This window comes from Tribolium madens, unplaced genomic scaffold, assembly GCF_015345945.1.
Source record: "Tribolium madens isolate multiple individuals breed KSU strain unplaced genomic scaffold, Tmad_KSU_1.1 Scaffold_7;HRSCAF=85;Tcas5.2_LG10, whole genome shotgun sequence".
NCBI classification, from domain to species: Eukaryota; Metazoa; Arthropoda; class Insecta; order Coleoptera; family Tenebrionidae; genus Tribolium; species Tribolium madens.
In genome coordinates this window covers 7,130,067-7,145,493 of record NW_025401050.1, presented here as the reverse complement: position 1 = coordinate 7,145,493, position 15,427 = coordinate 7,130,067, and the positions used below count along the sequence as shown (strand labels likewise).

At 30.9% G+C, this 15,427-nt stretch overlaps 2 protein-coding genes across 7 annotated transcripts in view; one reads left to right on the top strand and one right to left on the bottom strand.

Moving 5' to 3' along the window:
- The window catches only part of LOC123009491 (tachykinin-like peptides receptor 99D), a 55,997-nt gene extending 41,450 nt beyond the window's left edge, over positions 1-14,547 (top strand). For 3 of the 6 annotated variants that reach the window (XM_044405856.1, XM_044405854.1, XM_044405855.1), the window contains 8 exons: positions 999-1,228; positions 1,277-1,429; positions 1,486-1,660; positions 3,600-3,815; positions 3,989-4,139; positions 6,857-7,053; positions 10,752-10,894; positions 13,734-14,547. In XM_044405856.1, coding sequence (XP_044261791.1) covers positions 1,123-1,228; positions 1,277-1,429; positions 1,486-1,660; positions 3,600-3,815; positions 3,989-4,139; positions 6,857-7,053; positions 10,752-10,894; positions 13,734-13,879 — 1,287 coding nt within the window. In that variant the 5' untranslated portion in view covers positions 999-1,122 and the 3' untranslated portion in view covers positions 13,880-14,547. Of the gene's footprint in view, positions 1-998; positions 1,229-1,276; positions 1,430-1,485; positions 1,661-3,599; positions 3,816-3,988; positions 4,140-6,856; positions 7,054-7,119; positions 7,267-10,751; positions 10,895-10,954; positions 11,034-13,733 lie in introns of those variants that run through there. The other 3 variants (XM_044405858.1, XM_044405857.1, XM_044405859.1) reach the window with 3 other exon arrangements.
- LOC123009494 (frataxin homolog, mitochondrial) lies at positions 14,371-15,286 on the bottom strand. Its single transcript, XM_044405861.1, has 3 exons — positions 14,866-15,286; positions 14,574-14,818; positions 14,371-14,523 (listed from the first exon to the last, which is right to left on the bottom strand). The coding sequence occupies exons 1-3, from the start codon at positions 15,139-15,141 to the stop codon at positions 14,508-14,510; spliced, it is 537 nt and encodes a 178-aa protein (XP_044261796.1). The 5' UTR covers positions 15,142-15,286; the 3' UTR covers positions 14,371-14,507.
- Between the last annotated feature and the right edge of the window lie 141 nt (positions 15,287-15,427).

The following is a 15,427-nucleotide window of genomic DNA, read 5'->3' as shown; positions in this document are numbered from 1 at the left end:
TATTCAGTTATACACTAAGATATTTTTTTTCTAAAATATATCTTCCAATTTCTTCATAACTATTGTTTTAGATTCCTGACTTTTTTTTTTACTCTTTTTGTTTCGTCAATTTTTTATACAAGATATATTAGTTACAACTTCTTTTCTCTATTTTTTCTTTTTCGTTTTTTTTTTTTAATTTGATTTTTATGTACAGGGCTGTTCCTTTTTTATTGTTACAAATTTAAACAGGTGATAGAATATTCAATTTTAAGACAAAAGTTTCCTATGAACATGTATCAAAAAATGTTACGTAAGCTAGCTACACCCCCTGAAAGAGATGAGTTTTTTAATGGGATTTTCCACTATTGCAGAATAGATAAAATTACAAAAGTTGGTACAGCTGATAACACCTGAACAAATTCAAAGATCAGTTGTCAAAACTTTTAATCCCGGGTGTTTTAAACGGTGAAACAAATTTAATTTTTAATTTTTATGCTCTTTATGGTCTGTAAGACAAATTTTAAACTGATTTTACTTAAAAACGGTAAGTTGTATCGAAAAAACGCAAGAGAGCTCTTTTTTGTAAAAAACTATAAAATTTAAAATTTTATGGCTGAAAGTGGCACGAACTAATAGCCAAAGTAGTTAGGGTACTTTTACCCTAAACCCCCCCAGTTTAGGACGCCCCTAAATAAAAATTTTGACATTTTATCTTTGAATTCTTTTGGGTGTATAAAGGTTATCAGTTGTACCAAATTTTGAAATTTTATCTACAATTTTGCTGAAATATTTCAAGAAATCCATTAAAATATGCACCCGTTTCAGGGGATGTAGCTCCCTTATTTAATATTTTTCGATACATGTTTATAGAAAACTTTTATCTTAAAATTGAATATCCTATCACCTGCTTCAATTTGTAACAATAAAACCGGAACACTCTGTATAAATGATATTCTCTTTGTCAACATCACAACCCAAAACCCTAAACATCAATAGACCCTTATTTTTCGTTCCAGATGCCAACCATCGTCTCCCCTCTGCTCAATTCTCTCGAGAAATGCATCTCGAGGTCCGTGACAAGATGAAAATTCTCTTGTGGAATTCGCCTTTCGCGTAATACTCCATCCGCCCACCTGCACGATGAATTTCACACAAGAATTCTTGTACACGACCGGTTATTCCATCATGGATAACTCCTCGGAGTACGATTACACCACCAACCTAAGCTACAATGATACGGAAGAAGGTGCGTAAAAAACTCACTTTCCACCCAATCGTTAACATTCTCATACAGGCGGGAATCAATTTATCCTGCCGGTGTGGAGACAAGTCCTTTGGAGCATTCTCTACGCAGGAATGGTGATTGTTGCGACAGGTGGAAATTTAATTGTTATTTGGATCGTTTTTTCACATAAAAGGATGCGGACGGTTACAAATTATTTTTTATGTAAGTTAAAAGTCAAATAAAGAAAAATTTTGTTTAATTTTTTTCTTTTCTTCAAGTGAATCTTTCGGTGGCTGATACCATGGTCTCAACTCTCAATGTCACGTTCAACTTTGTCTACATGTTAAATTCGCATTGGCCCTTTGGTGAACTATACTGCAAAATTTCGCAATTTATAGCCGTTTTGTCCGTCTGTGCGTCTGTGTTTTCCCTCATGTCCATCTCAATTGACAGGTAAATATGTAATTTGCGGCTTACCTCCCTCCGAGAAAAACGACACATTTCGCACCACGAAACCCGAAACACTACTAATCCAAAATATCATAATACAACCTTCAAACTAGAAACAAAACAAATTTTAACATTAAATTATAAAAAAAGTGATGATTATTTTAAGAATTATTATTAAATTGAAAAAAATTATTTTAATACCTATTATATGAAAAATCTAAGACCTAGATATCAAACAATTTTTCAGTAAAAAATCTAAAAGCTATTTATTTTTTAATGTTTTTCTTTCAACATTTATAAAACACAAATATTGAACCTAAAAAAGATTGATATCTAAGTTTAAATCTAATTAAATCAATCAATAATCGCTATTATTAGACTTAATCAAGGTTTAAGCTCGAAACCTCGAAAAAACTATTTTTTAAATGTGGAATCAATTAACTCGTAAAAACATTATTAAGTCTCAAAAACAAAACAAAGTTTAACATTAATTTATACAAAAAAATTAAAACTGATAATTATTTTAAGAATTATTATTAAATTGAGAAAAATTAATATTATATGAAAAATCTAAAACCTAGATTGAAACAATTTTTCAATAAAAAAACTGAAAGTTATTTATTTTTTAATGTTCTTCTTTCAACATTTATTAAACACAAAAAGGTTGATATCTAAGTTTAAATCTAATTAAATGAAACAATAAATTGCTATTATTAGGCTTAATCAAGGTTTAAGCTCGAAACCTCGAAAAAACTATTTTTTAAATGTGGAAACAATTAACTTTTAAAAACATTATTAAGTCTCAAATTTCACAAAAACATTTAGGTTACAGATCAAATTTTTGTATTACGTCAACTTAAACCCACTAAAAATAAAGTTAAAGTAAATAAATTTATAATTTTTTAATTCATTTGAATTTTTAAATAATGTAGAAAAACTTAATAAAGCATATAAAGCTTGTAAATTTAGAAAAAAAAATCAACAGAGTCTAGGAGTTAATTACAATAATTATTGTTATTTAGGTTTAAAAATTCTGATATACAGCCCAGGATTTTTTTATATTTAAACCTAAGACCTTCAAAAAATAAAGTCAAATTAAAACGACTTATGTCTGCATTTTTAGAAATAACAATTTTAAGCAACTCAAATAAAAACCTAGAAGCTTAAAATTATAATTAAGGTTTAAACGTTATGATATTCTCAGCCCAGGTTTGTGATTATCTTAACCTTAAACTCTCAAAAAGTTAGGCGAAGGAAAATAACCGTCTAAATTTCAAACTATTTCAATCCAAATTTTAAGAAATTGCAAACCTAGAATTACAAAAGCCTCGAAAAGAATCTACTTTTTAACTTTATCAAGGATTAAATTTTAAGTTTAAAGTTTTTAATCCTAAAGGAAACCTTAACTCAACTTTGCTTTGACCTTCAATTGAATAAAAAAAATATGTAAAATAAAAATCTAAACCAGTAAGTTTGGTTTTTAAATTAAACTTTGGCCAATGTAGTTTCGTTTGAACCTAATTTTTAACCTAAAAAAAACTAAATCGGATTAGACTCATCTAAAATCAGGTTTAAGAGTATCAAAACCGTTAAATAAATTTTAGTTTTTTCCATTTATCAATTTTTAGTGCTCATCAAACCGTTACAAATCATCCCTTTGTCCCATTTTCCCTTTTTATTAACCCTTTTTAACGTCATCGCAAAGTTATAGCAGCAATTCATTTATTTTTTCCTGTTCCCCGTAATCCATCTTTAATGCTTGTCGTCTTTTTATTTTCTTCATAAATCTCTCAACTCCCGTATAAAACTATTTCGCCCCCACTTAAACAAAAACTTAACGATTTCCCTTAAACCAGAAACGATACAATTTGTCTTCTTTGAAGCAACTTTGTTGGGAATTCTAACCAATTTCCTGTTTTAACTACTTCGATATTCTTTACAGATACATGGCTATAATGACTCCATTAAAGCCGAGAATGGGCCGTACTGTGACAGTGCTATTAGCAGTGACTACGTGGCTATTGGGGGTAATTATAGGTAGTCCGTCCCTGATGTTCTTCAGAACATACACGATGCCCTATAGAGATGGGGAGGAACGAGTGATTTGTTATCCTGAGTGGCCGGATGGCATGACCAACGAATCAATGATGGAATACGCGTAAGTTGGATACAGAGTGATCACAAAAACCAAGAGAAAACATGCAAACAGTTGAATAAATTTTAGTTAGATTTGACAGCGATTTTTGTCCCAAATTTTGATTAACTGCGGCAGTGCTATTGATCGCAGCAAACTCAACTTTTGTGTTTATTTTATGAAATATTACGTTTCAGCTACAACGTGGGATTCCTCTTTGTGACTTACGTCGTACCTATAGGATCGATGACTTACACTTACGCCCGAATCGGGATCGAACTCTGGGGATCCCAGAGCATCGGCGAATGCACACAGCGCCAAATGGAAAACATCAGAAGCAAAAGGCGGGTAAGTAAATATTTTACAAAAATAGTTCGTAATAATCACTGGACTTTTCGACGCCCACAAGAGTGGGAAAATTGTTCTCGCGAGACTGAAAACTTTCAGATTATCAGGCAGGGTTAAAGTTTTCCGAGACAATTTATTCATCACGGCGTATTTTAAATTGCAAATTTTTGAAATTAGGGAAAAGATGTAAATAATACTCGGGGCAATTTGGGTTAATTCACTATTTTTAAACTTTGTCGATTAGATTTAGACGAGGGAAAAAAGCACAAACAACGGGTTGACATTTTCGAAATGGAAAAACAGAGATCAGTTCGACTCAATAAAGGATTTAATTTGGATCAGAGTGACGTATTTAAGATTAAATTTGTCGTTGTGTTTAGGAGGAGATATTGGATGAAATGAATTGCAGCAGCTCTGGCAAATTTTATAAATCTCTATTTATTTCGTCTCAAATTTATGGAGTTTTGCATACAAATAAAAAAATACAAATTCGTAAATTTATTATCATTGTTATTGCTTTGCACATTCAAAAACCTTTTAACCGTTTTAAACTTCTAAATAAATATATTGTGTGACACTAAAATATTTCTTGAAATATTTCCGCCTCCAATGTTGACTGAATATTCAATTTCTACAAATACATATAGGTATTATTGTTTAAAATCAAGTTTTAAAAGATAGTAAATCTTTTATTAAATAAAATATTGTAACAATATTTTTTACATGTTTTTGCATTATTGTGAACTTGTAATAAAAAATTTAAAAAAACCTTGTTAGAAGACACAAGCGTGTTCTTTCAGAAATAATCCCTAATCTAAAAATACCAAATTTTTCTTTTTGATGCAAGTTTTACTTACAGTTTTTTTGACTTGTAATAATTTTTTCACTTGTAATAATTAGTTTATACCTTGTTTTCGTAATTAACATTTAAGCCTGCTTTACGGTGGTAAGTTACAAAACCATATAAAAATTGTATTCAAGCATAAGAAAAACACAGATCAATAAAAAAAACAAAAAAAATAAAATAAAAATAATTAAAAAAACTTTTATTCTTCGACATTGTCAAAATTTACGGTTTTTCTCCCGTGTAAGGAATTTTTGACAACTGTTTGGCTTTTCTCAATACGAAACGTCAGATAATTTTTAACAGATTTAAAGCAAGTTTAAGCCTCATTGAGTCTAATTCGAAGAATAAAATGCTGTATTCAACTCGCTTCAGTGTAAATCGGACGCTTTATTTCACCTTGTGGATAATAAACCACTCGTTACACTCGTGGCTTAAAAATCCACTCGGTGAAATAATGAGTCCGATTTACACTCAAACTCGAAGAATAAATAACTATTATTTTGTACTCAATGTTAAAGAGTGCTTTTATCAACGAATTTCAGTAGATAAAGTAGTCTTTTATCGTCTAGTGAAATGAAGTAAATTTTATTTACTGTTTATATATTATCAACTAATTTCAATAGATAAAGTAGTCTTTTATCGTCTTGTGAAATAAAATAATTTTTATCTACTGTTTATATTCAAGAAATTCTGGTAGCTCAATACAAAATAAAACGAAATATTATACACGACGATAAAGATTGTTTATCTACTCGTGAAAAAAATCCACTCGTGACTTCGTCACTCGTAAACTCAACCTTTTCACTCGTAGATAAACAATTTCTTTATCGTCTTTTATTATAATTGTCTTTTATTTTGACCTAAAAAGTTATTTCCCAAAATCTTTTAACGTTTTTTCTAGACATTCTGTACAGAATAAGTATATGAATATGTTTTTAGAACTTGAACACGAAAAATTAAAAAAAATATTTTGTTAGTCAAATTATAAAAACAGCGCAGTAAGTAAGTAAAAAACAGTTTCATATTAAAAAAAATTGTAATTAAATTCGCTAAATTTGGTGGATGCGCCGGGTCAATAATCAAAATTGTCAAATAAAAAATAGTTCAACATTACAATAAAATTTGTAATTAAATTTAAATAAAAAATCCCTGTTAAATTTAAGTTAAAACTAAGTTTAAAGCAAATTGAGTTTATCTTTAATTTTCTGTAGCAACTAACATGTAATCAAATAATTCACAAAAAACTTAGACAAGAATTGCTTTTCTAATAAAAAATCTAAACTAAGGAAAAAACCTGACTTGATTTTTGTGAGTTTATTCAATTTTTGTGGTTCTAACGGCAACCAAAGTTTATTTAAAAAGTTAATATAGATTTTTAAATTTTAACTTTTTCCACTAACTGTCATTAAAAAATCTGTTGGACCTTTTTATTTTCAACACGATTTATCAATGTGTTTATATACTCAGGAAAAAAGTTTTGGGACCAATTTAACTGGTCACAAACCGGTAAAAAAGAAAATAAGTAATGACAGACAATTCCTAAGCTCGTGTATATTTCCCTTTATTTATTTCTCTCATATTCGCTTGCTTTACAATTAAAACCTCTCAATTTTAATTAAAATCGCGCTAGTTCCATCTACTTGTTATTCTTGTTCTGCTAATACTCTAATCTGAAAGGAGTCATGAGCTTGCATTTCAAGTCTTGTCAAGAACAAGCTACAATAAATTACATGTCAACTTGTAACGATCAAACTTTACAAGTTTTGCAAATTTACCATCTGAATAATACAAAATCTGACAAAGTAACACTCTCTATTACCCCCAACAAGTGATTTTTCTCTCCCCACTTAACATCCAATTTTAATTTCAGGTTGTTAAAATGATGATGGTCGTCGTGATTATCTTCGCGGTGTGTTGGCTACCATATCACCTGTACTTCATCGTGATATCCTATTTTCCGGAAATAACAAATTCGACATACATCCAGGAAACGTATTTGGCCATTTATTGGTTAGCCATGAGCAATTCCATGTACAATCCGATTATTTATTGCTGGATGAACGCCAGGTAACTACATTCCAATTTTCAGAAAAATACAAAACTTTTAAAACAAATTTTTTGATATTTTTCTAGTGTCAACAGTTTTGATAAGTTCCCAATTGAACCAAAAATTCAATTACACAGACACTACCCGACATTGCGGTCTTTTATTAATCTTCATCACCCCAGGGGTCGCCACCTGGCAGTGAAATATGTCTTAAAACACCACTAATTGATTTTCGAGCGCAATATTTAATTAACAAAATTTTTCTGTTAAATAGAATTCAAAGCAACTTCCGTTGCTCTGAATTTCATCTTTGATTTTAAGTTTAATTGAACCGATTCAAAGTTGATTTATATAAAAGTAAAACGTTGGAATAAAGCTGATTTCGATACAAGTTTCTTTCAAACTCGTGTGTTTACCCAACAATAATACAACTTTTGCTCAAAGCTATCGACAAATATTTTATAAAGTAAGTTTTTGAGTGAGAAAGTTTTGATTTAATTAAAATTAAACTTTCTGGGTGCTTTAATTTATCTAATTAAATTAATTGTTTTGTTTGTGTTAATTTTAATGTAATGAGTGTTGTAGATTTCAAATGATTTTTCACAAAACTCATCAGAAATGTTATTGGGTGTTTGTCGCTTTGATCCACGTCGTAAACAACTGTAACTAAATTTAATTCTTGATTAAAACGGCAAAAATGTGGATAAAAGCGTAATGTGACTTTCAACAAGTTTAGAACATGTTCCCAATGTACTTCTGGTGAAGGTATGTGTCGATGTCAGTGGCTGCAAGTCTTGAAATAGAAGTCAAACATTGGGAAACTTGGCCTGAGATTAGGTTAATGGAACAGAAATGTCATTTACACAAGTTATTTATCTTTCATTTCAATTAACAAATTAATGTCTAATGTACAAAACTGTAAATTCAAAACGCAATAATTTTACCTATTATTTCGGTAATAGAATTTTATCAATTCTACATAAATAATAAGTCATAACAACGTATTGATTAACTTGTCATACTTATTTGTGAACGACAGCCAATGATTATTATTAAATCCCACACTCTTTATTAATTTAAAATTAAAAACGATCAATGCTGTAAAACTATATTTTGTGTCAAAATTTTTTTGTGTTCGACTTATTTTCTAGCAAAATTTGGTTTGAGTTGCAAACCGTTTTCAATGATTTTCATCGCTTTGACATTTTTCTTTATTTTGCCTGCACCCAATCACCATAGAGAATAAAAAAATCACATTTTTTATACAGGGTGTTCCATTTTCATTGTTACAAATTTAAACAAGTGATAGAATATTCAATTTTAAAATAAAAGATTCCTATAAACATGTATTGAAAAATATTATATAAAGGAGCTACATCCCGTGCAAGGGGTGCACCTTTTAATGGATTTTTTCCAATATTTCAGAAACCATTGTAGATAAAATTACAAAATTTGGTACAACTGATAACCTTTATACATCCAAACAAATTCAAAGATAAAATGTCGAAATTTTTACTCAGGGGCGTTCTAAACTGGGGGGTATAAGGTGAAAAGTACCCTAACTACCGTGCGATTAAAAAATATATTAGAGTAGGCGGTGATTAAAGTCCTTCAGATGGCAATCCTGATTTTTGACATCAAATGTCAGCGGAAACTTGACAAGTTTGCGTTTTATTCATTTGGAGTGAAATAATGTTTACTTTAAAGTAGAAATTTTTTATTGTTGCAAGTTATTATAAAAATGCTGTAAATTCGTTTTACCGTTTAAGATACCCGTGATTAAAAAATTCCAACTGATCTTTGAATTCGTTCAGGTGTTTAAAGGTTATCAGTTGTACCAACTTTTGTAATTTTATATGTTCTGCAATAGTAGAAAAAAAAACATAAAAAATGCATCTCTTCTAGGGGGGTAGCTCGCTTACATAAAATTTTTTGATACATGTTCATAGAAAAACTTTTGTCTTAAAATTAAATATTCTATCACCTTTTTAAATTTGTAACAATAAAAACGGAACATTATTCAAAATACTTAAAATTTTATGTATACGCGTAAAATAAATGAATAACGACTTTGAAATAGTTTTTATTAATGTCAAGTTGTTTTATTATATTAACTGATATGGTGAAAAAAAATGTAAACTATTTTTCATAAACCATGTTTGAAGAAAAATCTGAATATGCTAGTTAAGTCTCTTATTTTTTTTTCTATTCTAATAAATATATTTATTCAAAACTTATTATGCAGGGTGTCTCAAAATTGACGCCCGTGCTTTTGAAGTTTGTTTCAGGAAACTAATACAAATCGAAAAGAGTGGAAAATTTTCCAATTGTCCTTAGTTATCGAGCTATTGATCAAAAAACAAAAATACAACAATTTATTTTACTTTTTATTAGATATTTCGTCATCTGCTGTCATAAAATATACTTAAATAGGTTTATAGAGGGTGTGCCAGAACTCGCACTCCAGAAAAAAGGTACGGTACCAGAAACATAGAAAAAATGTTAAAAAATTTTGTCTATAAAAATTTCGAAGTTATGAGAGTATAAATTTTGCACCTTAACTCTATCTATTTTTGTTGAAAAAATAATTTTCCAAGTTTTTTTCCTACTCCTAAATTGTAACTCTGTTTAATGTTATAACAATAAATTGAGTTACATTGGCAAAATTTTTATAGCTTTACTAAATAATAATCAAAAAACATATACAAAATCATTAGTAATAAATAGACCAAAAAAATGTCAAATGTAAAAAATAAATGTCAAAATTTTTTTGACTGAGAATTTTTTAAACATATATCCGTGTTCTTGGTATCTTATCTTACTTGAAATTTTTTTCTAGAGCACAATTTCTGACACACCCTGTATGTTTAGGTAACTCTAAAAACTTGGATTTTTAAGGTTTTCAAAATATAATGTGGGATAAGAATAAAAATTAAAACATACGTTACAACCAACAAAAAAACACCACTCTAAAACCACGTAACACCATTAACTTTCATACCAAAAGTATTTTTATACTCAAATTATTTGTGTAAAAAATAAAAAAATTTGTATCAAAAAAAGCTAATGACTAATGAAAAATCTTCAACTAAAAATTCGATGAGTATCCAATACTGACAATGCAGCCCGTATCACATAATCTACCCCATCTAAGAAAACACCCTCATCTCAAACCTCTTTGAAATAATCTCCCTCAACCTTCTCCCGTGCTCATACCGGAACGACGTTGACGTATCGACGCTTCACACACGACTTGATAGATTAGGTAAAATGTGGTAATTACAACCAGCACCCCGTGACCGTAAAAAAACTTCAACCGTTTAAAAACTTTCATTTTGACACATTATAAAAGGCTCGCTTATTTCCGGTCAAAAACGGATTTAATCAGAGCACAGTTTGTCGATATAATACGTTTATAGGACAGTACAAGTCGCAGAGAGACCAAACCGGAAATTGGGACATTTTATCCAAGTTAAAAGCTTTATAAGAGGGTTTGAAAAAGTATCGTACATTTTTTCATTTATTATGTGATGCTACACTGAGAACAACAATTTTTAAATTAAATTAAACCCAATTTCGATGTGGCTTGATATGTTTGTATTGATTTATTTCGATGAGACAGAATTGAATTGGAGGCTTTATTTTAGTGAGTTTTCATTTTAAGCAGATGCAATCCATTTGGCTCCGGACTTTTTATTGTCGTTTTATTTGATTTCAGATTCCGGCGAGGATTCAAGCAGTTTTTCTCCTGTCTGCCGTTCATTCACGTAAGTCCGGGAGCTTTGACTCGCCGCGAAGTCCTCACCAGTCGAAGACGCTCGTATTCCGGATCTCCGGACCATAACCGAATCATCCGAAACGGTTAGTATCGCCAAAAAAATTCTAAACGAAAATTAGATTCGAATCGTATCGAAATTTTAGGAAGAAAAGACGAGCGTACCACTAAGTGGACCACACAGAAGTCACAGAGGTGACGAGGAGTAAGATTTCAGTGTGAAGGGTGAGTTTACTAAAATTTCGTTGCAAAAAGTGCAAAGAAAATTTAAGTAAACTCAAGTCGGTTTATTTTTTTTCTTCTCCGTATTTTTGTGCAATAAACATAGATGGATTATTCCCCAAAAGAAGTATAAGTTTCAAAGGTTGTAAATGGTTTATTTCGTTTTTATAGACTTCGACTTCTTTACTTTTATTGCGGTTCGATGCCGCGTTAGATACGAGACGGCCTTTGATATCTAATGAATTAATGTCTTTGGGGGGTTTCCATAGTTGGAGAATTTTCGTACAGTTCACTAACCTTTGATTTCGTATTGATGAAAGAAACTTTGAAGTGGAAGTAAATAGATTTTTTTAATCTAATCTTTGGCTTTTACACATTACAAATTCTCCAGGATAATGGGTTTGTGAGCGGTGCATGTCAGTGTCAGTCTCTTGTAAATTGGAAATCCTGAAACTGAAGCCAAATATGACGCAACTTGAAACGCCGTCTTAATTAACCCCGCAGTTATTTTAAAACCTACTTTTAAGGTTAGATTAAAAGAATTTTTTTTTGTTTTCCGCCATATACAGATTGTCCGGAAAGTCGCACCTTCGTGACACTGTATCATAGGGCGGTGCCCTAGACAACAAGAAAAATGTTTAAAAAAATCCAACTATAAAGATTTTAAAGTTATGAGAGTTTAAATTTTGCACTTTCACTCTATTTATTTCTGTTGGAAAAATAATTTTCCAAGTTTTTTGGGTACAGGCTATTAGAAGACGAAACAAAGAAGCTGCATGCTAAATTGTAATTCTATTTATTGTTATTTGTGGATTTTATTGACAAAATTTTTGTACCTTTATAAAAAAACATATACAAGATCATCAGTATCATTAAATAGACATAAAAAATGTCAAATAACAAAAAATAAATGTGAAAATTTTTTGACAGACAGGATTTTTTAAACATTTTTTCTATGTTCCTGGTATCTTATCTTACTTAAAATTTTTCTCTGGAGCGCAAATTCTGGCCCACCCTGTATAACACGAGTCTTACACAATTTTAGAAACTAGGTTTTATTGAATCTTGCGTAGGTATTTTAAAATGAGATATACAAGGTGTTTCACGTAATTTTACGAGGCCTGCGCCTGTAAGATGCAATCAATAATACATATTACGATACGAACTCGATTACAAATTTTGAAAAATTGGATAATCTTCTCTAGTTTGTTCACCCTTTCAAAAATTACAACGTTTTTAGTTAGTTAGTGATTAAGATAGATAAACTACAATCATATTCATGCCGTCTCTTGATAGAACAAATGGTAATTGTTTCTGAAAAACTGCAGTTTATGACGATTAATGAAACAGTGATTAGTTTGACAACTACTGTCATGGGTTTCCAAAAATTAAATAATTAAATGCGTATTTTTTGTATCCAGTGTTCTGTGACTTTTGTATATTTGGGTGCGTACATTAAGCGCAAGCCTCGTAAAGTTATGTGAAACCTGTACCTAATTTTTTGTTCTGCACAATAATTGATAGTACTGCTATTTATAAGGAATAACAACTACTCTTTATGTTGTTATTATTAAAGAATTAGAATAAATTGTATTATTAATTTGAAAATCAAAGGTTTTAAATATTATTTTTTCAACTTATAATAACTTATTTTAACACATTGTGTGAAAATAGAAATTTTACTTACATTTTTCTTTGCTCAAAGTGTATTAAAAGTTTTGTCAACATCCTGAATACAAAAAAACCTCTCCCGTCAACTTGTCTCCTCCACAAACAGAAAGTATGTACTGTAAAATGAATTTTCCATACACCTTTGTTTCATATTTTTATTATGCACAAAGAGCAAAATAAATACAAAACTAAATAAATCAATGCGTAAGACCTTCTTGTAAAAACATTTGATATTTTTATAGAAATCCTTACATAAATAGTGAATTTTTTCTTTAAAAAACTAGTTTAAGAATTTCTAGTTGTCACTTCAAATTTAACATTTCAACTACAACATCCACTTCGAGAACTCTTTTTCTAACCAAAAAAATTATTGCCTTGTTCTTTTATTGGAGACAAACAATGAAATTATAACTACAAGTATAAAAATGTACAAATCCAAAAAAAATTACTTCCGTATCTATGTACCTATGTCAAGTTATGTTGTGGTTGACAGCACGGAAGACGGATAAAACACTAATATTTCTATTTTAAAATTTATGGTTTTTTCCCAATAAAATAATTACAACAAAACGTAACATTTTCATTAAAAATTGCAACTTATCTTAATGAATGAATGCAAATCCGAATTAACAAATTTTGCAAATTTTTCAATTAATCTAAAGTCTAAAGTGATTGGCTTCTTAAGTTATCATAATGGCCGACCTCAAATGAATCATTGCATCAAATTTTTGAATGTATCCAAAAACCTAAAGTGATTGGTTTTTTACATTATTATAATGGCCGACCTCAAACTGCCCAACCACAATGCTTACAACTTTTACAACAATCCCTACGTTAATTCATTATCAGTTTTGTTGGAGAGTGTGACATTTTTTTTGCAAAAAACCCAAGAAGATGAACTTGTACTCACCCACGCACGGTTTTGTGGACGTAGCGAAAAAGTGGTGCCCCCTGCGCCCCACAGCCGAGCGGGATCTTTAAATCCCTTGTAATATAGCTATGTAGAGTTTATGTTTGACTCTTTGTTTGCAGGAACCATTCGTATGAACTACATGACACGCCCCAGCCCCACGTCCTCAACCAACACGTGCTACTCGAACCTCCCCGACGAGTTGGGCTACCACCGTAACCTGGAGGCCCGCCGATGGAAAGGCGAGGAGCTCCGTTCCGTCTCCTGACAAAAACAGTTGTCCTCACAAACCGACGACAAGAATTCCATCAGACAAAGACGGACTTGGATCTAGTGCCAAACCTCGCGATCCAGCCGACATTTGCCCTGGACTCGCGAGGAAACCACTGATGAGGTCGACAAAGGCGTCACTGAGACGCAGATGTAAAAAGTTGGAGCGGCTGTGAGACACCTTGGCGCTAATTTAGATAGAACACAGGGTACTAAGAGTTAATTCACGACCTCGACTATGACATATCCCATTTAAATGAAGTGTCGTTTCTGTATTCAAGTAGGATTAGACTAGATTTGTTAGAATTAGGGAAAATTGACGACTGTCCTAGTAGATGGCTAATCATCTGTCGGGAAAACACAAACGCTTTGAAGTTTAAGCCAATCAGCTTTAAGTGTTTACCTACTCCTTTGAAGTTCCAATCCTTACATTTCAAACTGTACCTACTCTAAAAAAGTTAAAAATCGAACTTAAGTAATAAACGACACTGTGTGACCAAACATGTGATATAATTAGATATTTTTAAAACTGAAAGCAACTAATTTATTTTCCTTGTACATAACTGTATGTATAGCTGTTGTAAATATACTTAACATAAGTGTAAAAAATGTACTAGCACCTCTATTTAAGATGTATTTGAACTAAAATAAAACATGTAATCAATGTATTCATTAAATTTGTTTATTTTCACAGCTTCCCATACGAACAATTGGCAAAATTAACATCAATTTTCACAATTCTTGCTATTTCATCCTGCAACAACTTATGCAAAGTCTTCCCGTCGTGTTTATACACCCAACAATTGTCCTTGACCACAAAATCATATCTTTTAGGTCCTGAGACAGGCGAACTCAACCAAATTTGCCTATTCGGTGACTGTCTATTAATCACATAAGTGCCATAATCCGGCCCTAAATTAACAGTCAAAACGCCACTCTACAAAACCTTTTTTAAATAAATCTTTGATGAAGTGAAAAGCCTACACTGTATGCCACATCGGCTGATTTTAAATTATCCACTTCTTCGACTATTTGCTCGAAATATTCGGTCAGAGATTCCAAAGTCTCGTCGCAGGCTTTTTCGAATGTGGAGACGTCGATTAAGTCTTCGGGAGGCTTCATTGAACATAACCTATAGATTGGTGTGGCAGTATTTCTAACGTTTGGGGCACTTAATATGTGAAAGGAGTTGTATTTGTGTAAGTGTCTAAAGGAGGCTACAACTCTAACAACCCGTAAAAACGACCGACACGCAAGCATTTTGACCAAATTTTGACAACTGGAAGTCGGGTTATGTTTTGTAGGTTATGTAACAAATTACACTTTTTATTATTATTTATAGATAATTAGAGAAAATATGCTATTTTATTATATTAGTTGTTTACATATTGTTTCCTAAACTGGCGCAAATAACCCAAAATAATTATTTTGCCTAGTGATTATGCAACCAACAATTCACACATTTTACCGGAAGTCACCCAACATTTATTTCGCATTTCTGTTTTTCTTTTTTTGCTAGGTAGACATAATCGGTTGAGATAAACGA